The 24349-nt window shown below is 46.3% G+C and overlaps 1 protein-coding gene across 3 annotated transcripts in view; it reads right to left on the bottom strand.

Annotated features, from left to right (window-relative positions):
- The window catches only part of Tvp23a (trans-golgi network vesicle protein 23 homolog A), a 46490-nt gene that overhangs the window by 6471 nt on the left and 15670 nt on the right, over positions 1-24349 (bottom strand). Inside the window, exons 2-7 of one of the 3 annotated variants that reach the window (XM_052759457.1) lie at positions 22803-22914; positions 21170-21679; positions 3695-3839; positions 2369-2458; positions 1553-1681; positions 108-236 (exon numbers count right to left, since the gene is read on the bottom strand). In XM_052759457.1, coding sequence (XP_052615417.1) covers positions 108-236; positions 1553-1681; positions 2369-2458; positions 3695-3839; positions 21170-21195 — 519 coding nt within the window. In that variant the 5' untranslated portion in view covers positions 21196-21679; positions 22803-22914. The remainder of the gene's footprint in view (positions 1-107; positions 237-1552; positions 1682-2368; positions 2459-3694; positions 3840-21169; positions 21680-22802; positions 22915-24349) is intronic. The other 2 variants (XM_052759456.1, XM_052759455.1) reach the window with 2 other exon arrangements.

Raw genomic sequence — 24349 nt, forward strand, 5'->3', positions numbered from 1 at the left:
AGTAAAAACCATGGTTAGCCAGCTGGTAGGAAGACTGTTAGGAATTGCAGTTGCCAACAGATGCCCTTCACTTTGAGCACCTGGGAGGTAAGAACTTGGTCACTCACCATCTGGAACACCGTCTGGGACAGAAAGCTGGCCGCAACTGTACTGATGTCACCCTCGCCCCCCATCTTACAAAGGATGTAGCCATAGAGGTTGGCAGCTTGGAGGGAAATCCCAGCGATCACAAGAGCCTGTATTGGGCAAAGCAAAGGGAAGCCTGCTGAGGAGACAAGCTGAGAGACAGAAGCTGCCCAAAGCCATGGAGCTGGGGCGGGGCGCGGGGGGGGGGGCAGTGTGGAAGCCAAACCGTGGAACCCATTTACCATCATGGTGCTGCTTCTACTGTGACCTGTGTTCTGTGTCCCCAGTGAATGGACAGCCCTCCCAAATAAAAACTGAGTACTGTCAGTCCCACCCAAGAAAGGTGGTCTGTTAATGGATACTGTACTTTTTAATAAAAACTCCTTCCTGGGGGCTGAGGATGTAGCTCAGTGGAGTACTTGCCTAGCATTCACACAGCCCTGGGTTCCTTCCCCGGTACCTCAGAAACAACAATTTCATATCAGCATTATTCCCTATCCTCTAATGAATGAATGAAACAGAATGTGGTATACTCATACTATGGATACTAACCATGCAAAGAAACAGTGTACTGATACACACTATAGTTTGGTTGGACCTGAACATGTGCCAAGTGAAAGAAGCCTCTTAGAGAAGAACAAATATATTATTTCACAGGCAAGAACTATAGACTGGAAATAGTCAATATGGTAGATTTTACATATACACAGTAAAAACCATGGTTAGCCAGCTGGTAGGAAGACTGTTAGGAATTGCAGTTGCCAACAGATGCCCTTCACTTTGAGCACCTGGGAGGTAAGAACTTGGTCACTCACCATCTGGAACACCGTCTGGGACAGAAAGCTGGCCGCAACTGTACTGATGTCACCCTCAGGCAAGTCTGTCTAGGAAGGTGAGTGCCAGGGGGCAGGAAAACGGGATAGAGGGCAAGGTCTACAAAGTATAGATTTTCTTTGGGTGGGGGTGATGAAAATAATTCTAAAATGGGCTGGAGAGCTTACTGTTCTCAGAGGACCTGAGTTTGGTGCCCAACACTCCTGTCAGCAGCTTACAAAAAGGCTTGTAGTTGCAATTCCAGGGGAACCCATGCCCTCTTCGGGGTCCTGAGGGCACCTGCACTTGCCGCACACACCACACGCAGATACACACACGCGCGTGTGTGCGCGCGCGCACACACACACACACACACACACACACACACACACACACACACACACACACAATTATAATAAAATCTTTTGAAAACCCTAAGATTGGCTGTGATGGTTATATAACTGCAAAAATGACAGAAGCCCCAATACACCCTCCAAATGGTGAATGTATCCACTACGTGGCCATCTCCACCAAACTGTTCGAGTGACCACCGGGTCAGACCACTTCCAGCCCCTGTTTGTCACAGCAGCAGGGGGATCAGGATGCATCTTACCAGCCACTTCAGCTTCAAGGAGAACAAGGTGCTGAAGAAGAACACGATCCAGATCACTGGGCAGACGATGAGGCCAAGCCAGAAGATGCGCGCCTCTGCCTCAGTGGTGGCCATGTGGGTCGGAGAGACCTGTTGGGGAACAGTCACTGTCCTTTTTCAAGCAGTGACTGTAAGATGAATTGCTTAATGGTCTTACTAATAAAAAACCTGGAGCCAGATATTGGGGTGAAACTGAGAGACCAGAGGAATAGGACAAGCCACAGACAACCTCACCAACTCTCAGCCTTTCAGAGAGAGTTACTTCCTGTATACTCACGCCTATATCCTTTCTGTGCCCTGCCATCTTCCCCTCTCCGCCCAGCTACATCACTTCCTCTTTCTGCCCAGCTTTATCACTTCCTGTCTGTCTGTACAGACCTCCAGACCTCTATAGTTAGTGCTGGTATTAAAGGTGTGTGCCACCACACCTGGCTCTGTTCCCAGTGTGGCCTTGAATTCACAGAGATCCGGATGAATCTCTGCCTCCCGAATGCTAGGATTAAAGGCGTGTGCTACCACTGCCTGATCTCTATGTTTACTATAGTGGCTGGCTTTTTCCTCTGATCCTCAGATGAGCTTTATTGAGGTGCACAAATAAAATATCACCACAAGTGACTTGTTTTTGCTTGTTTACTGTGCACTGTTGCTGTGTGGGTTTCACAGAGGATTTGTGTAGGGCAGGGTCTGGTCTGGCACACACAGTACTCAGGGAACCTGTGTAAGCTGCACACAGCCTTGTCCAGGTTCTTAATAGTTTTGTCTTGTCTCAGAGAGTACCTTTCTGGCTTCAAATATCCAGTGGCTTTTTCCGTCTTCATCTATCTGGTTCCACCATCGAAGACCCACCATGAGTCTTCCAGTTACATTCTGAGGAAAGTGGGCAAAAGTGCTGTGAGCACACAAGGAACAAAATGGCTAATTGTCTCAAGCCTCCTGCCTCAGCTTCCTAAGTGGTGAGCACTGGGTGTGTGCCAATGCACTGACTAATGTGTGTTGTGAACTGCAGAGGATATCAAGAGAAGGATGTGGGCTGTAAGATGACGGTGTGTGTGTGTGTGTGTGTGTGTGTGTGTGTGTGTGTGTGTGTGTGTGTGTGAAGAGGCTTCTGCCAAGCCTGCTGACCCGAGTTCAATTCCCCAGGACCCATATGGTGGAATGAGAACTGACTCTGCAGCTTGTCCTCTGACCACATGTACATTACAGCACATGTGTGCATGCTCACACAAAAAAGAAAAAGGGAAAAAGGATGTTGAATTGTAACTGTTCCTCAAGTGAGCTTTCCAGGCTTCTTGTCTTTAACAAGCTTACTTTTTTTGTTTTGTTGTATTTTTTCTGAGACAGGGTCTCACTTGGTTGGCCCAGAACTTACTAGGTATACCAGGCTGGCCTCAAATTCACAGAGATCCACCTGCCTCTGCCCACCTACCCCCTTCCCTCCTATCCTCTGAGTGCTGATATTAAAGAGGTGTGCCACTATACTGGCCCTTATCATTTTAAAAAGTGGAATTCTGGCCAGGTAATGGTGGGCAGTGCACACCTTGAACCCCAGTCCTCAGGCAGATCTCTGTGAGCTGGAGTTAGCCAGGGTTACATAGTGAGATGCTGTCTCAAAAAACAAAGATCCTGCCTCAAAATAAAACAGATGGTCATATTGTGTGTGTGTGTGTGTGTGTGTGTGTGTGTGTGTGTGTGTGTATCATGAAAACTGTACAAAGTCCAAAGCCACATGGGGTCGTCACCCCCATGATGCATTTGTGAACCTGTGACAACTGACCCTGGAAGTCACTTACTGAAGCATTTTTGCTCTCTAATTATAAGTGACATGGGCCCAGTAATCCGTAAAATTTTTAAACATTGATTTTGTGTGGAAGAGAAGGGCACTCATGTGCCACAGCATACTTGTGGAGGTCAAGGGACAAGTTGTGGTTCTCTCCTTGCACCATGTAGATCCCAAGAATCATACTGCGGTCCATGCTTGACAAGAAGTACCCTTCACCTGCTGAGCGCTCTTGCTGGCCCCTCGGTGTTTAAACAAAAGCAGCCCTGGATCCCCTATCACCGTCTGGGAGCAAAGCCCACATGTCCCTGGAGAGGGAGCCTTACCTTCACAGACCAGAAGTCAAAGGACAGAAGGAGAAGCACAGTGACGAAGCAGCCCACGAAGCTCCTGCTGAACCAGTCACAGCACACGTAGGTGACGATGGCGCTCACGCGGAAGAACAGGTGGAAGAAGGTGGCCAGGGGGTGCCTGGGGAGAACCCAGGAGGTGCCCCGACTCAGACCCAAGAACAAGGTCATGAAATTCACATTGGCATCACCAGAGGGCATTTGTCTCTGGGTGGTTCAGCTCAAAACTCAGCACTGTTCACACACTTCAGCATTCCCCAAAATGACAAAGTCTCACACATCCTAGGCTGGCCTCAATGATGACCAGTGATGTCCCCAAATTTCTGATTCTCCTCCCTATACCGCCTGTGTGCTAGATTACAGATGTGCACACCTGGTCTATGTGGTGCTGGGGATCACACTTGGGACCTTGTGCATGTTATGCAAGCACTGTACACCTGAGCTACACCCCAGCCTCTGAAACGTGTTAGGACACCACTCTGTTTTCTCCCTCGAAGAACCCAGGACTTTCCCCTAATCTGACTCCAAACGTCATTTGCCCTCTTGGAAACAAGGTCACCTCTGAAGTGAAGTGAGACTGATTTCTGTCTTCCCGCCCAGTGGTGACAACAGTTCCCTAAAAGTAAAGTTTGGGTCATTCCACCAGTACACGTGAGCTCACAGGGCAGAGCTCACAGGCCACTGGGCAAAGCATCTTCCTGGAGAGTAGAAATAGTGATGAAACTAATGGGTATCCAGCTCATGCCAGTTGCTTGGCAACGAGTGGTAACTAGATGTTGGAGTTTCCTCAGACATTGGTTCCTGAGCACTATGCTTTCAGATGCCAGCCTGCCTCAGAAGAGCCTGAGCCGTGGGAGGCACTCAGCCTGCAGCAGCAGCTTTTCAGAGAAATCAGAGAACTAGAGCTGGGGCTGACTGCGAAAAGGACCACTGACCCGTCTGGAGCAGACAGCAATGGCCACCAAGGACATACTGATGGCAGTGGGTGACACTGAGAGGATGTGGCTTTCAGATTCTTGCTGTGGTGTCCCAGTTCCAAACAGCACACAGGTACAGTGCAGATACATGAGCTGGAGCAAAGACCTCAGCAGCAGCTACGTGACAACAGCAATGAGAACAGCGCTCTGAGTGGCTGGGGTGTGGCTTGAGTGACAGTGGTCACCTGGCCTGCACAAGGCACTGGGTGTGATCCCAGCACGTCATAGACCAGGTGTGGTGGAGCACACCTGGAATACCCACACTTGGGAGGTAAAAGCAGGAGGATTAGAGGTTCAAGGTCATCAGCCATATGGAGATGGGAGGCTAGCCTGGGATATGTGAGACTTTGTCTAAAAACAAACAAAAACAGCTAATTCTTTAAATAAAATATCACAGATTATGTTCCTCACTAGCCTGTGGTCTGTCCACATGACACTTCCGGATTAGTTATAAAACATGGATTAAAAAAAATGGCAGGCAGGACTAGAGAGATGTCTTGGAGGTTAAAACACTTGCTCCTCCTCCAGAAGACCAGCGCTCTAGTCCCAGTACCCATGTCTGGCAGCTCACAACTCTCCGAAGCTCCAGCTACAGGGGATCCAGTGCTTTTTTCTGGCCTCCACGGCACTGACCTCATGCATGTGCATGTGTGCTTGCTCACACTCACACGCACACACACACAAAACATCTTTTTAAAATGGCAGGTAAAAGGGGTGGTAAAAGAGACCACAGAAGAACTGCAGGGGAGGCCTGATGACCCTGAGGAAGGCAGTCAGGGAGCGAGCTGGAGGCACCCATAAAGTCGTGTCTGGCTCACAGTGGGATGTTCAATGAGACCCAGAAACAGGATCGAGTCTTCCATGCTTTGTGCTCTGCAAGGCGAGGCCGGTCGGTGCAGAGGAGCAGCTGTGTGCCAGAACACTCTCCTCTGACTGCAGGTGAGGGCTTATTCTGTGCCCAGGAGATGTCTCTGCCATTTCATATTGGACATGATTATGTGGCACTTCAAGACTTCCTAGACTATTCCAGAAGATAAGATTTGTGGGACTCACACTCCTTTACCCTGAACCTGGTTAGTGATTTTCAGCCAGCTGTAGCAGCCTTTTGCCTCTTTACCCAGGTAAAGCTAGAGAGAGACTCACCCCTGGACATTCTTCCAGGCTAAGGTCACATCCAAGACATTTTAAATAGATCTGGAAAGATGTCTCAGTGGAGAAATGTTTGCCATGCAAGTGTGAGTACTGGAATTTAGATCCCAGAAATCCACAGAAAAGGTTGGGTGTGGTTGCCTGCTTCTAATCCCAGCTCTCAAAAGGCAGAGACAAGATCCCTTGGGCAAGCTGGCTAGCCAGTTCTTTTATTTTTTTCTTTGAGACAGGGTTTCTCTGTGTAGCTTTGGAGCCTGTCCTAGATCTCCCTCTGTAGACCAGGGTGGCCTCGAACTCACAGAGATCCACCTGCCTCTGCTTCCTGAGTGCTGGGATTAAAGGTGTGCGCCACCACCGCCCAGCGGCTAGCCAGTTCTTTATGGCTAGCTCTGAGTTCAATGAGAGGCTCTGCCTCAGGAGTGGAGAGAGACTGAGGAAGACACTTGACATCAACCTCAGGCCTCTGCACACACAAGTCCTTGCACTCATACCTTCCCACACATGGGAACGCACATACATGTACACACATACATGTACACACACATGCACATGCAAAAAATATTTTAGTAGTCCCTGAAATAATTCCTGGAATTTAATGTATTTGCTGTGTTAAATATTGTGATTGAGTCGATTGAGATCACTGGGAAGGGCTGCAGAGATGACTCAGTGGTCAAGAGCACTGGCTGCTCCTTCAGAGGACCTGGGTTTGATTCTCAGCACCCATATGGCTGCTCACAACTACCTGTAACTCCTGTTCCTGGAATTCAGTGACCTCTTCTGGCCTCTTCAGGAACTGCATGTGATGTATAGACATACATGCAGGCAAAGACCCGTACATGTGAAATAGATGAAATCTTTTTTATTTATTATTATTATTTTATTCTTCTCTCATATATTACATCCTGACTGCAGTTTCCTCTCCCTCCTCTCCTCCCAGCTCCTCCTCCCTACCTCCCCTCCACTGCCCCCAACCCCATCCACTCCTCCTCTGTCTTCCCTTCAGAAAAGGGCAGGCCTCCCAGGGATATCACCCGAACATGGCATAACAAGTTACAATAAGACTAGACACAAACCCTCATATCAAAGCTGAAGGAGGCAACCCAGTAGGAGGAAAAGGGTCCCAAGAGCAGGCAAAAGAGTCAGAGACAGCCCGCTCCCACTGTTAGAAGTCCCATAAGAACACCCAGCTACACAACCATAACATACATGCAGAGGACCTAGGTCAGACCCACGCTCATTGTCCGTTGAATCTCTGCAAGCCCCTATGAGTCCTGTTTGGTTGACTCTGTGGGTTTTCTTGTGGTGTCCTCGTCCCCTCTGGCTCCTACAATCCTTCCTCCCCCACTTCCAAAGGATTTCCTGAACTCGGACTAACGTTTGTCTGTGAGTCTCTGCATCTGATCCCATCGGTTGCTGGCTGAAGCCTCTCGGATGACAATTATTCTGGATGATTATGACACTTTTTTTTTTTTAATCACTGGGAACACACACAAGTGGAGGTCTGAGGACAACTTTTCAGAATCAGCTCTCTCCTCCCACCAGGGACTCTAGGGTTAAAACTCATGTTGTCAAGCCTGCGCTTTTACCCTGGACCATCTTGTCCACCTGCTTCCTTAATTCTTATCGGGAAGTGTTTTGATTATTGTTATTCAAGCAGAGCCTGATGCATGTCAAACCATGGCTCGAGTCCTATTCGGCTCTCTCCACCTCTCCAGTGCCTCTTTCGTCTACAACTGGAGTTGGCCCAGCTTGTCAATGCCAGACTAATACTCAGGTGCCAGAGACTAGCTTCTAAGCTTTGAAGGCTGTGGCTCCAGCCTTGAACACATGTAGGTTACTCGGGGCAGCAGACTTCCCGATGCATCCCTTGAGAGGCAAATGGCAGGATGATTCTGGGCTGGCTGGGGGTCAGCCTTCCAGGTCCTACTTTCCTTTGTAGCTCCATCGCCTTTCCAGTGCTGTACAAGTTGTCACGGCCTCAGGCTGGGAGATGGCTCAGTGGGCAAAAGTACTTGCTGTGCAAAGGTAAGGGCCTGAATTTGATTCCCTAGAGCCCAAGCAGAGCAGGACACAAATCAGGAACGTCTGAGCTCCAGGCATTCTTATAGATAAGGGGAGGCAGAGATGCTGGGATTCCCAGAAGCTCTCAGGCCTGCTTAGGCTGGCCTGTATAGAGGGAAAACAGAGAGACTCTCAAAACAGGATGGACACTGAAGATCAGCCCCCATGTGTTCTTGACCACACATGCACTCTGACGCGGGACCACGCCCATTGACACATGAGTGAGCACAGGGCACAGAAAGACCTCACTCCTCCTCTGTAAACAGGTGCAGTGTCCCTTTTGAGGACTCTGAAGAAGTGGTGTGGTGGTGGCATCCCAGGGTTCTGCAACACACACTGCTTTGTGATTGAGAACAGCTGTTACCTCAGCCCAATGTCACTCAAACTGGTCCCACCACCAAGGAGCCACAAGGAAATTCCCCTCTGACCTCAACTTTCTTTTTGTCAAGCTGTGGGGGGGGGCATTTTTGAGGGATCTTCCAGGATTCCTAATCCCCCCACAACCCCCAAAAGGTCCCTCTTCATGCCCAACTGATAGTATTTTCTACTCAGTATTCAACCCTCCCCTCAAAGAGACACCTAGAAGCTTACTATCTCAAGGGCAAGTGTGGTTTTGTTTTTTTTTTAACCCTTGGGGGCCCACCATCCAGCTCCCAAATAAATACACAGAAACTTATTCATACAAATGAATGCCCGGCATTAGCTTGGCTTGTTTCTAGTCAGCTTTCCTAACTTAAATTATCCTGTTTCTCTTTAACTATATTTTGTCTCTGGGCTTTTTACCTTTCTTTATTCTATATATCTTTCTTTCCTTCTTACTCTGTGGCTGGCTGGGTGGCTGGCCCCTATCTTGAAGTGGACACCCATTTCCTGGGGAACACAAGGTAGATTCTCAACTTGAAGTGTGTGTAGGTCTCACTGGAGGTCTTAACCTGTGCCTGGTAGAGGAACGCACAGGATGTAGAACAGCCAGACCATGGGAGGTCAGTCCCACCACAGAAATGTACTACTCCAACACCACAGACAGGAGGCATGAGAAGCACACACTAAGTGAATTCCGCTGTGTGAAGAGGCTATGTCAGCTAATCACAAAATGGCAATGTTCTGGAAGAGACAAAACTAGAGAGATGGTGAAGAGGCCATTCTGTCAGGGGTTCTGAGAGCAGAGGAGGGGATACAGGTGGTGCACAGGGGCTTTGGGTCAGTGAAGCTATTCTTTGCGATACTATAATGGAGGGTGCAAGTCACCACACACATTTATCAGATCCCACAGAATGTATGGCCAGAAGAAAGAAAGCCCTATGGAAAGGCTGGACTGTGCTTGGTAAGGTGCTGGTTCAGTAGCTGTAACAAGTGTGCCACAGTTGTGGGACGGGAATCGAAGGGGAAGTGTGGGAACTGCAGCTTCTGTGTAGTGGGTAGCCATTCCAGCTTTGATCTGGAAGTTCCAACCCCCATTGAGACTTCGGCAACTGTCACGCCTACAAGGCGGGGCCAAGGGAGGCGCCTAGAGACCTGAGATCTGGATGGGCAGAACTCGCACTCGGTTCCAGGACCTTGGACGGTGAAGGTGGGCCAAGCAGAGCTCCAGAGAACACCACTGGACTGCGATACACCTTCCCCAGACCCCGACCCTACCTATCCCTTAACTTGTAAGTTACGCCATTAAATAAATCTCCTTTTAACTACGTGGAGTGGCCTTAATAATTTCACCAATATCTGGTGCTCACGTGGGGCAAATCCCAAAGGCCTGGGTGGCTCCCACCCTCAGCCTCCTCCCCGGCTAGCGGGTACCTAAACCCGCCTGCAAAGTTCCACATAACCAGGGAACGCCTACACTGTTCCATTCCCGAAAAAGGGAGCAGCTAGTCCGGTCTCAGTTCCCTAGCTTAGCCCCGAGACCAGCGACAGAGGCACTCCCCGGCTTCCCGAGTGCCGGCTCCGGCTCCGGCTCCCGCCATCTTGACTCCAGCGAGCTGCAGTCAGCCAAGATCACCAGCAGGCCCTGCTTTGGAGCTGTACCAACGCCACCTGCTGGCTGAAAAGTGCTACTACACTCTCCAAAACCACGAAAGGTAAGCATATTGTTTCAAGTAGAAGTACTTGATAATTTTACACCTTAAAATTGACTAACAAATTTTGAGTAATTCTTGTAATATGGCTGACAACATTACCTCACAAGAATTTGAAAACCTTTTTGCCTGTATGATGAATGACATCTTCCTGGAAATATACGACCTTCCGAAGGCATATCTGGCCTGTACCATTTTGGCATTCATTGTAATAATTCACACAGTGTTCAAACACTGGTTTAATAACAAGAACAAAGATGAGTCATTATTGGGACTGATACAGGCTTTAAAAAATAGCAATGAAAACTTACAGAAAAAGATTCTCTTTCTGGAATCTGCTTTAAAAAATAGAAATGAAGTCTTACAGAAAAAGAATCTTTCTCTGGAATCTGCTAACCAAGATTTACAGGCTTCAAAAGATAGCAATGAAAGCTTACAGAAAAAGATTCTCTCTCTGGAATCTGCTAACCAGGATTTACAGGCTTTCAAAGATAGCAATGAAGGCTTACAGAAAAAGATTCTCTCTGCAATCTGCTTTAAAAGAGAGCAATGAAGGCTTACAGAAAAAGATTCTTTCTCTGGAATCTGCTAATCAGGATTTACAAAACAGGCTTGTACCAAAAATTGATCTTATTGATAATAAATGTGAATATTTAATGGACAGAACACTAACTCTCCAGACACTATATAAGGAAGAAAGATTATCATTAATTGATAAGATAAGGTCCATGGAATCATGTGTTTCTGAGGAACATAAAAACTTCTATGATTCCATGAGAAATCTGGAGTCCCTTGCAAGAGAGGAGGTTCACTCCCTAGAACAGACCCTAGGTGCTCGTTTGCAAGCCCTGGAAGAAACTCTCAGTAAACATGACAAGGGACCTAATAACCAGAAGGGCAAGACCATAGAGATTGTAACATCTCCAAATGGCTCTCATACAATGGCTTATCCTGTTATAATCCATGAAAAGCCAGCAGATGACACACACCCCAAGCCATATATGACATATACATTAAAACCAATTTCAACAAGGGACTTTTAAAATATAAAGGAAGCAGTAGTTACCTATGGGATACACTCCACATACGTAAGACAGATGTTAAATTCGTGGTCTACCTCACATAGAATCATCCCAGATGACTGGCATCAGTTAATTTCAGCTGTTCTAGAATATAGCTAGCAGCTACAGTGGAAAAGCTGGTTGAGAGAAGAGGCAAAAAATTTAGAACAACAAGGTAAAATCAGAGGTTTTGTGATCTCCCAAGATCAAATACTTGGTGAGGGATGTTTCGCTGACAGGAATGTACAAGCCACTTATGATGAGCATACAATATCCCTATGCTGTACAGCAGCTCTAAATGCTTGGGAAAAAATTCCAGAACCTGGAAAACCAACTGAGGTATACACAAAGATATTTCAGGGACCTCACGAACCCTTCACCGATTTTTTACAAAGGCTGAACACAGCTATAACAAAAGCTGTATCAGATAAAGAATTAAGAAAAGTATTAACTCAGTCCTTGGCGTTCGACAATGCTAATGCAGAATGCAGAAGAATACTTACACCATTAAAGATCAGATCAGCTCCTTTGGAAGAATGGATTCAGTATACTAATGGTGTTGAGTCTCTTAACTACAGTAATGAGGCTTGGATAGGAGAGACAAATCCCAGAGGTGAAAGAAGGCCCCGGGGTACCAAATGTTTTAAATGTGGTACACCAGGTCATATAAGTAAAAACTGTACATGGGGTACTCCTAGAAGTAATACTCCTTTTAGCAATAGCCTAAACAGGAGTCCCCAACCACCTCCTGGATTATGTAGAAGGTGTGGCAAAGGCCGACATTGGACCAGTGAGTGCAGATCAAAAATAGACATACAAGGCAACCCTTTACTGGTGGGAAACGCCTCAGGGGTCCTCTTGCAGGCCCCCAAATCAAACATAGTACGAACATTCCCAGCCACTGTGGAAGAAATTCCTCTCCAGGACAACTGAATAAACCAATGCCTAATGTAAAAACCAATACTACAATGGATAATAAAACAGCTCTGATAGGTGGATCACAGTTTACAAAGAACACTATAAAACAAATATTTTGGCAGACTTCCATAAATGAACAAAGACCAAAGCTTAGAATTCGAATTAATGGCCTGGTTCTGGAGGGCCTGGTAGACAGAGGTGCAGATATGACTATAATTACACCAAAATCATGGCATCTGAATTGGCCTCTTCAAGAGGTAGATGTCCAACTTTTAGGGATTGGCACTCTATCTCAGATAAAACAGAGTTCGAGATGGGTTGAATGCATAGGGCCAGAAGGACAGAGAGGAAGGCTGAAGCCAATGTAGCAGTAAATCTTTGGGGCCAGGATCTGTTACAACAGTGGAATACCCAGATTAAAATTCCTACACTTTCAGAAAAGGAATACAGACCAATGCATGTTTCTAGGAACAATATCATGACATGCTATAAAAATCAGTCACCAACCATTCAGGCTGTTCACAAACAGAGCACGACTGCTGTTGAACTCTCAGAAGTACCAACTGCCTTACCTTTAAAATGGCTAATAAACCTGTCTGGGTTGGACAATGGCCTTTGACAAAAGACAAGCTACAAGCTTTAGAACAGCTGGTTCAAGAGCAGTTAAATGCTCAACACATTGAAGAATCTACCAGCCCTTGCAATTCTGTATTTGTTATTTAAAAAAGTCTGGTAATTGGAGAATGCTGACAGATCTGAGCGCTATTAATAAAGTAATTCAGCCAATGGGCCCCCTACAGACTGGGATGCCCTTGCCCTCTCTGCTACCTAAAGAATGGCCTGTAATAGTTATTGACTTAAAAGACTGTTTCTTTACCATACCCTTAGAAGAAAATGATAGAGAAAAATTTGCCTTCACAGTACCTAATTATAACAATTCTCAGCCAGTCAAGAGATGTAAATGGAAGGTTCTCCCACAGGGAATGTTAAACAGCCCTACTTTGTGCCAATACTTTGTGCAGAAACCATTGGAGATAATTTGTGTAAAGTTTCCACAATCCATAATTTATCACTATATGGATGATATCCTATTAGCTGATCCAAAATTAGATACATTAGAAAGCATGTTTGAAGACGTAAAAAAACTTTTGACTCGCTGGGGACTGCAAATTGCTCCTGAAAAAATACAAATAGGAGATTCTATTAATTACTTAGGATATAAGATAGAGCTACAAGAAATTAGACCCCCAAAAGGTACAGCTAAGGAGAGATCGGTTGAAGACTCTTAATGATTTTCAAAAGTTATTAGGAAGCATTTCCAACTTACTGGGTATCATGGGAATACCCAAAGATGGACTACAAAATTTGGCTAATACTCTAGAAGGGGACAAAGAATTAAATAGTCCAAGAGAATTATCAGCCATGCTGAGAAGGAATTGGCTCTAGTAGAAAAGACAACTCGAGAAGCACATGTGGATCGTGTGGATCCAGAACTTAAATGCATTCTTGTCATATTCCCCTCCAGACATTCCCCCACAGGTATTTTGATGCAGAGGGAAGATATTATATTGGAATGGATATTCCTACCATGTAAACCAAATAAGAAATTGAAGACTTATATAGGAAAGATCTCTGATTTGATTCAAAAAGGTAAACTAAGACTTCGCCAGTTGACAGGAATGGACCCAGCAGAAATTGTAGTACCTTTAACTAATGAGGAAATTTCATCACTATGGAAAGATAATGAATACTGGCAGGGAGCCTGCAGTAACTTTTTGGGAGAGATTAACAACCACTATCCCCAAAGCAAGAGAATAGAATTCCTAAAGAAGACTGAATGGGTCCTCACATTGTACAACAAAGGCCAATTTCTGGAGTCCTCACATTCTATACTGATGCAAATAAATCAGGGAAAGCAGGATATAAATCAGGAGACTTAAGTAAAGTGGTACAAAGTCCATACAGCTGTGTACAAAAGGCAGAACTGTATGCCATTCTTATGGTACTGATGGACTTAACAGAACCCCTGAATATAGTCACTGACTCTCAATATGCAGAAAGAGTTGTTTTACATATTGAAACTGCTGAATTTATTGCTGATAATACAGAATTAACTTCATTATTCATACAATTGCAGGAAATCATCAGAAAAAGGGAACATCCTATATATATAACACATATCAGATCCCATACAGGTCTGCCAGGACCTCTAGCACAAGGTAATGATGAGATTGATCAGTTACTAATAGGTAATGTGCTAGAAGCTTCAGAATTTCATAAGAAATACCATGTAAATAGCAAAGGTTTGAAGAAGGATTTCTCCATCACTTGGTGACAGGCTAAGGATATTGTGAAAAAATGTCCTACTTGTTCCATCTATAACCAAATTCCATTACCTGCAGGGATCAATCCAAAAGGTATACAAAGAAATGAAATTTGGCAGATGGACGTGTTTCATTTTGCAGAATTTGGAAGATTAAAGTATGTACATCATACCATTGACACCTATTCAGGATTTCAGTGGGCAACTCCTATGAGTTCTGAAAAGGCTGATTCTGTGATTACACACCTATTAGAAGTTATGGCCATCATGGGAATACCTGTACAAATTAAGACAGACAATGCCCCAGCATATGTCTCCAATAAAATGAGACAATTCTTTGCTTATTACAATATAAAGCATGTTACAGGTATACCACACAATCCCCCAGGCCAAGCAGTCATAGAAAGATCCAATTGAACTTTAAAGGATATGCTAAATAAACAGCAACAGGTAACAATGACTCCTAGGAATAGATTGCATAGTGCTTTATTAACCTTGAATTTTCTCAATGCTGACGAGAAAGAACAACAGCTGCGGAGAGACATTGGATGACAGACAAAACTCCTGAGCTAAACCAACTGGTTTATTTCAAGGATGTGCTGACCTCAGAATGGAAACCTGGATATGTTCTATGTTGGGGAAGGGGTTTTGCCTTTGTTTCTGCAGGAGAAGAAAAGCTATGGATACCAACAAAATTAATAAAAATTCGATTCGAACAGGAAAAACCCCTTGATGAGGAGAAGTAAAAGATCATCCACCAATGTGACATCTCTACAAGTTGTAAGAAAAATTTAACAATCAAAGGTTGGTGTAGGGTTCTGTTTTTGTCTTTCCAGGATAATGGAAATACCCATCTTCCAATAATCATAAGGCCTTGGATATCCGGATGTTTACAGCAGAAAGAAAGAATCTATTGGTACCAATCTACATATGGTAAAATCTCACTGTCTAACATCTTTCTCTCTATCAATCTAGAAAAGTTGTGGTTCCAATTCAATTATAAGCCAAGCTGGCTTTGGAGATGGAATTGGCTCACTCCTTCTCTAAATCCAAGCACATTGCTAAAAGAAAAGTTTGAGAGATTCTTCAGTCCCATATCAGAAGAGCCCTCTAGTGTGGGACAGAAAGAAACCAATAAAAAGGGACCATTGTCTTCTAGATTCTAATTCTCTCCATGCTTACTCTTGATCTCTCAGAATCCTTTCTTACATGCTATGTCCTCTTTAAATCCAAACCTTCCATTTTGATAACACATAAGTTTTTCTAATAGCAATCTCAGAAGTCTCCAGAAGGAAGATGGGGCCCCAACAACTCTACCCAATGATGCCATGGTAATCATCATCATACTACACTTCTTACCAGAATTTCAGACAATCTTACCCATTACTCTAAGACTTGCTGCAGAAACTACAGTTAGTCTAACTGAGATTTAACTATCTGAGCTTTCTCACAGTACCCAACAGAGATACCATCACCCCCTAAACAGCAGGAAGCAATTCTAAGAAAACGACACCCCTTCTCCCTTAGGTTTCATAATTCTCAGGGTTATGGACGATGGTTATAGGGTTGGGGGTGGAAGAAAATATTAAACTCAGTATTCTAAAAAAAAAAAAAAGAGAAAAAAGGGAAAAGAAGAAATGGAATAGATAGGTATAAGATATTATGGTAGATTATTGTATATACTTGTAAACAAATTTAGTAAAATAGTAGCCTAGATAATTTGCACTGTAATTTGCACTGTTATGGATTCTTATATGTTGATACAAATGTAAACTATTTTTATATTCCTGTTTAAGATAATTTGTATATTGATACAAATACAGAACTATATTTGTTATAATGTACATATATTTCTACTCTTATTTGAAATATTTGTATATTGATACAAATGTAAATTTATATCTGTCATACTTTATGTATGTTCTACTTCTGTTTAGGATATTCGGTATATTGATATATATTTAAGATTATTGTCATATTGCATATCGCACTATATACTCCTACCTCTGTTATAAACATCTTGTGTATTGTCACAATTTTGAAGTCATCGTTCTTTACCATACATTTGCTTATATACTGTTTACCTTGTTTATGTGAAGCCTTAGTGCTTAGGTTATTTCGGTAGATAAGACTTATAGATTTATAGTCACCTATGCTTGTCATCTCTATAGGTACGTTAGTTAGGTTATCCAGATTTACAGATACATAGATCAGATGGACAGGTAATCTTCAAACACTTCATAGACCTAGAGAATATGGCATTTAAATAACTTAGAATTCTGTTGACGTGAGACACAATTGCTCCTGGCTGCACCAATTTGATCCCAAGAGAATGCTGGGCTTCTAAGACATTTCCATTTGGAAGTTTGTCTTCTTGGTACAAAATGACCTACTGGTTAAAGAACTGCCCTTGCCTCGACGGCTGACAATACGAATGCAATGCTGTCCTTTCTGGACAAGCGGGACACAAGGAAAGCAACCACTGTACTCTGCCAAGACAGGGTAAGATGGTCTTTCAGAATTCCTGCTTCTGAAAATGGTCTGTCAGATACTTTAGGCCTGTAGCCAATTTGAATGCACCAACAATGCTGAGAAACATTAGGTGACTGTCCAGGCTGCCAGCTGTCTCGGTCTACTCTTGTAAGATTCCCGAAAGTTGCTTGCATCCATCTACCATTTCTCAGGTACCATTATATTCCTTCTCAGGTCTTTGATGGGATTGAAGACTAGCAGTTATAGTTACAACTTAGTAGATAGAACATATTAAGTATTATATTCAGGTTCTTTAAGATAGGACACCTTTTGGAATGATCTTTGTAACATGCCATTTACCTATGCTCTATACTTCTCTGGATTTTAGTATGTGTTTCTTGCTTGATATTGTTTGCATTGGTTGTAGTTCCATCTTATCTAGGTCATTATCCCTCATTATTCCTGGACAATATTTGATAACCACTCCTTTGTATATAGTCTTGTATTAGGTTAGAACCTTCTTATTTAGACAAAAAGGGGGAGATGTAGTGGGTAGCCATTCCAGCTTTGATCTGGAAGTTCCAATCCCCATTGAGACTTCAGCAACTGTCACGCCTACAAGGCGGGGCCAAGGGAGGCACCTGGAGACCTGAGATCTGGATGGGTGGAACTCGCACTCAGTTCCAGGTCCTTGGACGGTGAAGGTGGGCCAAGCAGAGCTCCAGAGAACACCACTGGACTGCGATACACCTTCCCCAGACCCCGCAACCTACCTATCCCTTAACTTGTAAGTTACGCCATTAAATAAATCTCCTTTTAACTACGTGGGGTGGCCTTAATAATTTCACCAATACTTCTGTGCCTTTTTTCTTTTTTGAGACAGGGTGTTGTGTATCCCAGACTGGCCTCCATTCACTATGGAGCCAAGGATAACCCTGATCCTCCTGTGTTTTGGGGTTGTAGGAACCCACCCTCATTTCTGGGTTACGGAATACTGGGATCAGACCCAGGGCTTTGCACATGCTTGGTAAGCACTGGGCCAGCTGAGCCACACCCCCAGCCCTCTGTTCTGCTTTTGTGTAGACCTAAAACCCCTTAGCACGGGTTATATAATAAGGAGGATGGGCACCTGGGTGTGGGCTCTCTGTGCGTACACACAGGGAGCAGCCAGTAGCCAGGGCTGAGCGACAGCCCGAGCACTACTCAAATGAGTCAAGGTGGTCTGTGCAGAAGGCACCTGGGCCATTCACAGCTTGGCACACACAACCCCTTCGCATCACCTTTCACAGCAGCTCTAACCAGGAGGAAAGGGCCACTGCCCTAAATGTAACAGGGATCTAACATGTGTCTTTAAAAACTGTTCTTGGGCTGGCAAGATGGCTCAGGTGATGATCCCAGGACCCACATGGTAAAGAGAACCAACTCTTCCAAGTTGTCTTCCAACCTCCACACATGTCTGCACCCTCCCTTACACACATAAAAGAAGGTAGGAAGAGAGGGAGGGAGGGAGAAAGAAAGGGCTATTCTTCATTTGCTTACTTCCAAAATTGTGCTCAGGGTTTATGCTTAGTTTTCTTTGTGCATATGCAGATGTGTACATGGGTGCACTCACCTGGGCGTGTGCAGATGTGTGCGCGGGTGCACTCACCTGGGCGTGTGCAGATGTGTGCACAGGTGCACTCACCTGGGTGGGATTCTGTGTGAGAGGTCAGTGTCAAGGCCCTTCTTCAATCACTCTCTATCCCTTTTTACGATTTTTAAAAAGTGTTTATTTATTTATAGACAAGGTCTTAACTATCTAGCCTTGGCTGGCCTGGAATTAGCAGAGATCTGCCTGCCTCTGCCTCCTAAATTCTAGGATTAAAGGTATGTGCGGCCACACTCAGCCTCCCTCCCCTACTTTGGAGACAAGGTCTCTCACGGACCCTGGAACTGGCAGTGGTGGCTGGCCAGCTAGCGAGCCTGCCTCTGTGATCCAGCATTGGCATTACAGGCGTGGGCCACCATGCCAGTCTTTCCCATGGGTGCTGGGGATCAGAGCTCAGTCACTCCTGCTTGTACAGCAATCATTTTATTCACTGAGCCATCACCTCTGCCCCAGTAGCCCAAGCTGGCTTAGAACTTGTAATCCTCCTGACTCAATCTCCAAGTTCTGTGATTATAGCTGTGAAGCACCATACCCAGCCTGCACTATGGAGTGTGAGTGTGTCTATATGTGTGCACATGCGTGTGCACGTGAGTGTGCAGGCCAGATATCAACTTCCGATGTTGTTCCTGAGAATCTGTCCACCTTGTTTTCAGAGAAAAGGTCTCTCACTGGCCTGAGGTAAGCCACTGAGCTGGGCTGGCTGGCCTAGCCGCCTCCAAAGCACTCACAGGGAAGGCCTGACTTTTTCAGAGCTCCCCAGACCTGCACGTGGGCTCTCTGGCATGAATTCCACACCACACATCCTATTTCAGTTTCTGATGGCCCTTAGGCATTCTGGAATGTTCTCATCAGTGTAGCACAGACATGAATGAAGAAGGGCACTGCTCCCTGGCATAAGTCCACCTTGTCCCTTCGCAGCTCTGTGGCTCCCTCTACCTTTCTTCTCCAGTCACCTTGGACTTCAGGGACTGACCTTGGTGGCAAGTGACTCAAAACTCCGCCCAGCTAAGGTGAGTCTGTGCAACAGGCCATGTCCACATTCACCTGCCCTTGAGAGACTGTAACCCCGACTGCTCCTTGCAAGGCCATGCCGGCAGTGGCTTCTTCAGGCCCACCTTCCAGAAGGAGATAAAACAGTGCTCTCAGATGACACCTTCATCAGAACTGCTTAACCGTGTCGAACTCTTGCCTGCTCTGTCTCCATCCTTTCTCCAGTTAAACCCAACGCTCCTGCTAAAACCCTGAAGACAGACTTGGGGGCCCTGGACCCACCTATCTGGTCCTTTTCCCAGTGTGGCCACACTGAACACATCTCTCTTTCCTGTCTCTTTTAGTTGGCGTGTGGGGACAGTGGCCCAGCTCAGCTGGCTGAGACATTGTTATCTTCCTTTCTCAGTCACCTTCCTGCTATGTACCCTTTGAGAGGATGCAGGAATCTGTCTCAAATCAGCCCAGGAGCTGGAGCTGGGGGACAAGACAGCTCAGCCACACGGACAAGGACCCTAGCAAGGAGGGCGCCAGCTCCACTCTTCTCGGCCCTGTGTAAAATTTGAATGAAACAGTAGACCAAGAAAGACCACAGGAAGCTGGTCTGGATTTTGCACGGAGACACAAGTGCCTTCCAGGGCAGACCGACTCACAGGGTGATGTTCTGGTGCCTTGGGTGGCCTGTCTGTGGTTTAAAAAAATCACACCTAAAAATCCCCAACTGTAGTTGGTCACTGCAGCTGGATGCCTGAGGAAAACTCCAGAAAACAAGTCCTTTTTTTCTGTGTTCATCAGTTCCTCTTTAAAAAAGGGGAGTGGGATGGGGTGGGACATCGCTGTGAGGCACAAATGTCACCCTCCTAATGACAGTGGCACAGTGACAGCCAGAGTCCAGATGCTCAATCCTGCCCTGGAGGAGACACAAGACTGTGTGTGTGTGTGTGTGTGCGTGTGCGTGTGTGTGCGCACATGTGCATATGCACTCTTGTGTGTGCAGGCATGTGTATGAGCTTGAGGATGTTGGGGGTACAAAGGAAAAGCTCAGTAGCATCTACCTTAGTTTTTGAGAGACAGAGTTACTGAACCTGGAGTTCTCAGGCTAGGCTGACCAGAGCCCCTGGATCCTCCATCTCCACCTCCCAGTATTGGGAACCCACATGTGTGCAGCCATGCCTGGCTTTCTCCTGTGGGTTCTGAGATCGGACTTGCTCACAAGGCTTTTCTGACTGGGCTGTCAACCAACCAACTCCCTACTTCCTTTAAAGTTTTACGTCTGTCCTTCCTTCCTTCCTTCCTTCCTTCCTTCCTTCCTTCCTTCCTTCCTTTCTGTCTGTGAGTAGAGACAGAGGACAATCTCAGCTGCCATTCTTCAGAAGCCAGTACCTCATTTTTATGAGGCAAGGTCTTTCACTGGGACCTGGGACCACTGAGGACAATGGCTGGCCAGGAAGCTCCAAGGACCTATCTATCTTCCCAGTGCGGGGCTTATAAGTGTGCACCACCATGCCCAGGTTTCCCATGGGTTCTGGGAGTTGAACTTAGCTGTTACACTTGCAAGACAAGCACTTTGTAGATGGAGTACTCTCTCTGGTCCTGGGCTCAGTCATCTTTCCACCTGCTCACTCCTGGTCTCCTGGGAGCCTGCTGGGACTGCAGTACCTCAGCTTGTCATCAACAGCCCTCTTCTACATTGTCTCCAATGTCAACTTGGGGCCAAGAGTAAAACGGGGGAGGGGGAGACACAGAAGGCACCCAAGTCTGAGGAAGCAGAAATTTCTCTCACCCTCCAGGAGCCCCGGGGCTGTGCATACTCAGGACCTGCCACCGAGGCTCCTGTATCTCATTCTTCTGTAGAATGCTCCAGGTGCAGGGCCATCTCCGTCATGACGGATGACAACGTGACCTCCTGCACTCATCAGAGCCTGGACGGGCGGATCCTGGGGCCATCAGGATGTTGGAGTGGATGCTGGTTGCCAAGCACTCACAGTTCCCACTAAAAGTCTGCGCAGCTGAGGTTTATGTGTGGAAGTGAAGAACAGCAACTTCCCTCTGGCCACCGCAGTTTTCTCCTCTTGTTTCTGTTCTTTACTTTTTCTTAAAGACATAGACCAACTTTAGCAGCCGGTTGGCTCAGTATCACATAGAAGGAAGCTCATGGGATGACTCAGCAGGCCCTGTCTGCTCAGCCCAGGCTGCAGGGAGTCATCAGGCACCAGCCAGTCTGAGTTAGGCCTGATGGACTCTGATGCCGCTGGAGCCCAGACCCATCCTTTAGCCAAGGCTCTGGGGTCTTCTAAAAACATAGACACCAAAGAATGGATATCAGAGATTCAAACAAAACCATGTACTATATACAGCTATTCACAACAGTATTAACCACAATGGACCAAAATGGAAATACCCCAGATGTCTACCAATAGGTCACTTGATAAGCAAAATGTGCTATCAGCACACAGTGAAGTGTCATCAGCTACACTAACGTGTGGCACTTGCTCTAGGTGGACCACCCTTGAAAACCTGATGCTCAGGGAAGAAGGCAGCACAAAAGGAGCGGTGTCCCACAATTCCGCTGTATGTGGGGCCCGGAACAGCCAGAGACAGAGATGGAAAATAGGACTGGGGCTGGACTGCTCAGTGGTTAAGAGTGCTTCCCGCTCTTGCAGGGGACCCACCTTTGGTTCCCAGCATCCATGACAGGAGGCTCACAATCGCCTAACACAGCACCAGGGAGTTGGATACCCTCTTTTGAGAACACCAGCACACGTGGCACACACACACACACACACACACACACACACACGCACGCACGCACTCACACACACACACACGCGCGTGCGCGCGCGCGCGCGCGCGCACACACACACTAAGAAAAGAAAAGGATAGAGGTTCCTGAGTGTTGGAGTAGGGACAGTGAGGACTGTTTTCTGAGTACAGTTGGGAAGATGAGAGAATTCCTGGAGATGGGTGGTGGTGGTGTCGCACAAAATGAATGTTGTTACTACCACAAAGCTATGCACATGAAAAAATTAAAAAGAATCAGCCAGACCATTCAGTAGGTAAAGGTGCCTGCTGTCGGGCCTCACAACCCGTGTTCAATCTCTGGGACCTACGTGGTAGAAGGAGAGAACCAACTGTTCCCATTATTTATTGTGTGTGTGTGTGTGTGTGTGTGTGTGTGTGTGTGTGTGTGTGCATGCCACAGCACAGGTGGGGGTCAAAGGACAACTTTTGGGAGCTCTTGCCTTCCACTATGGGGGTCCCAGGGTCTCTGGTTGCCAGTCCGGGCAGCAGAGGCCATAACCCACTAAAGCCATCTCACTAGCCCAATAAATAGAATTTTAAAAATCATAAAAAGAGAAAATGGTTAAAATGGTCAATTTATGACAATAAAAACGTGAAGAAAAATAATGACGTACCTTTGCATAAGTGGCTGTGTCCACCTCAACTGCGAACCAAGCACATTCAAGCATGAGGCCCAAGTTCAGATCCTCAGGGTCCAAATAAAAAGCCGGGCATGGTGGTTTGCACCTAGAATCCCAGAGCTACTGAGGTGGAGACAGGGGCATTCCTCTGGGGTTTGCTAGCCAGCCAGCCTAACACAATCAGCTCCAGGTTCACTGAAAGACCCCGTCTCAAAAAATAAGTTGGAGGATGGTTGTCCACATAAATACTCATCCCCAGCCCCACCCCAAACTTACATGCCAAAATATTTGAGGGGAAAAAAACCCCTGCTATAGGGTTGGGGAGTTAGCTCAGTGGTAGAGCGCTTGCCTAGCAAGCGCAAGGCCCTGGGTTCGATCCTCAGCTCAAAAAAAAAAAACAAAAACAAAAAGTAAAAAACCAAAACCCTGCTACTCTATTGAACATGACTTTAAAATCATCATCTTCTAAGCAATATGGTCTAACACCTGTGTAGGTGACACTGTCTTTATATCAGATGTTGCAAGTCCTCTAGATGTGGCTGACGGTATATGGGAAGATGTTCATAAGTTGCATGTCAAACTATGTCTATTTTATATGGGGATGTGACCATCCTCAGATTTGGGTACCCAAGAAGAGTCCTGACACCAGTCTCCTTGGGTGCTGAAGGATAACTATCCAACCATGTGGATGAGCCTTGAAAACACCATGTTAAGTGGAAGAAGCTAGACCCAAAGGGTCACGTGATGATTTAACTTCTATGGGCTCTCTAGAATGGGCGGATGACACAAGGGTGTGTCAGTGGTTGCCAGAGGCTACCGGAAGGGGACTCAGAGTCTCTGTGGTGGGGTTTCCCTTGGGGTGATGAAAATATTCTGGAATTAGTGGGAAGGGTGCATGGCACTGTGAATGTACTAAGTGCTGCTAAAAGGAAGGAGGGAGGGAGGGAGGGAGGGTCCTGATGTCACTGACTCTCCTTCAGAAAGAAGGCAGCAGAGTGGGCAGCCATGAGAGGGTCCTCAGTACAAGCTCGGACTCTGAACTTGGCAGTTGCCCTGGTTCAAGTCCCAGCTCCTCCACTGAGGACTTGTGTGATCTTGGACAGAAGAATGGACCAGGGTCCTATCTGTGAAATGGGATGAATCAGAGTTGCCATGACATATCTCCAGGGGGCACTGTTCAACCAGTCTGTGGAAGCTGCACATGCCACAGCAGCACCAACTGCATGGAGTTCTGGGACAATCACATGAGAAATGTGACACACTAAAGGGCCCGGTGGGCGGTGACCAGGGATAACGAGGCATTGGTACTGGGCAGCACAGAGAGACTGCTCTGCCATCGCCCCTTGTTGAGCTCAGAGCTTCTCCAGGTAGGAAGGAGCAGAGTTGTGGTTGTGGCTGAGGGGTGTGGGCCAGAGACACAGTTCCACAATACTGCCTCAGCAGCCTGAGGAGCTCTGAACTTCTGGCCCTCCTGCCTCCATCTCCCAAGTGCTAGGATGAGGCATGCTGGGGATGGGCCCAGGGCATCAGGCATGCTGGGG

Source organism: Peromyscus californicus, unplaced genomic scaffold (genome assembly GCF_007827085.1).
Source record: "Peromyscus californicus insignis strain IS unplaced genomic scaffold, ASM782708v3 Scaffold_3__1_contigs__length_106647218, whole genome shotgun sequence".
Taxonomy (NCBI): Eukaryota; Metazoa; Chordata; class Mammalia; order Rodentia; family Cricetidae; genus Peromyscus; species Peromyscus californicus.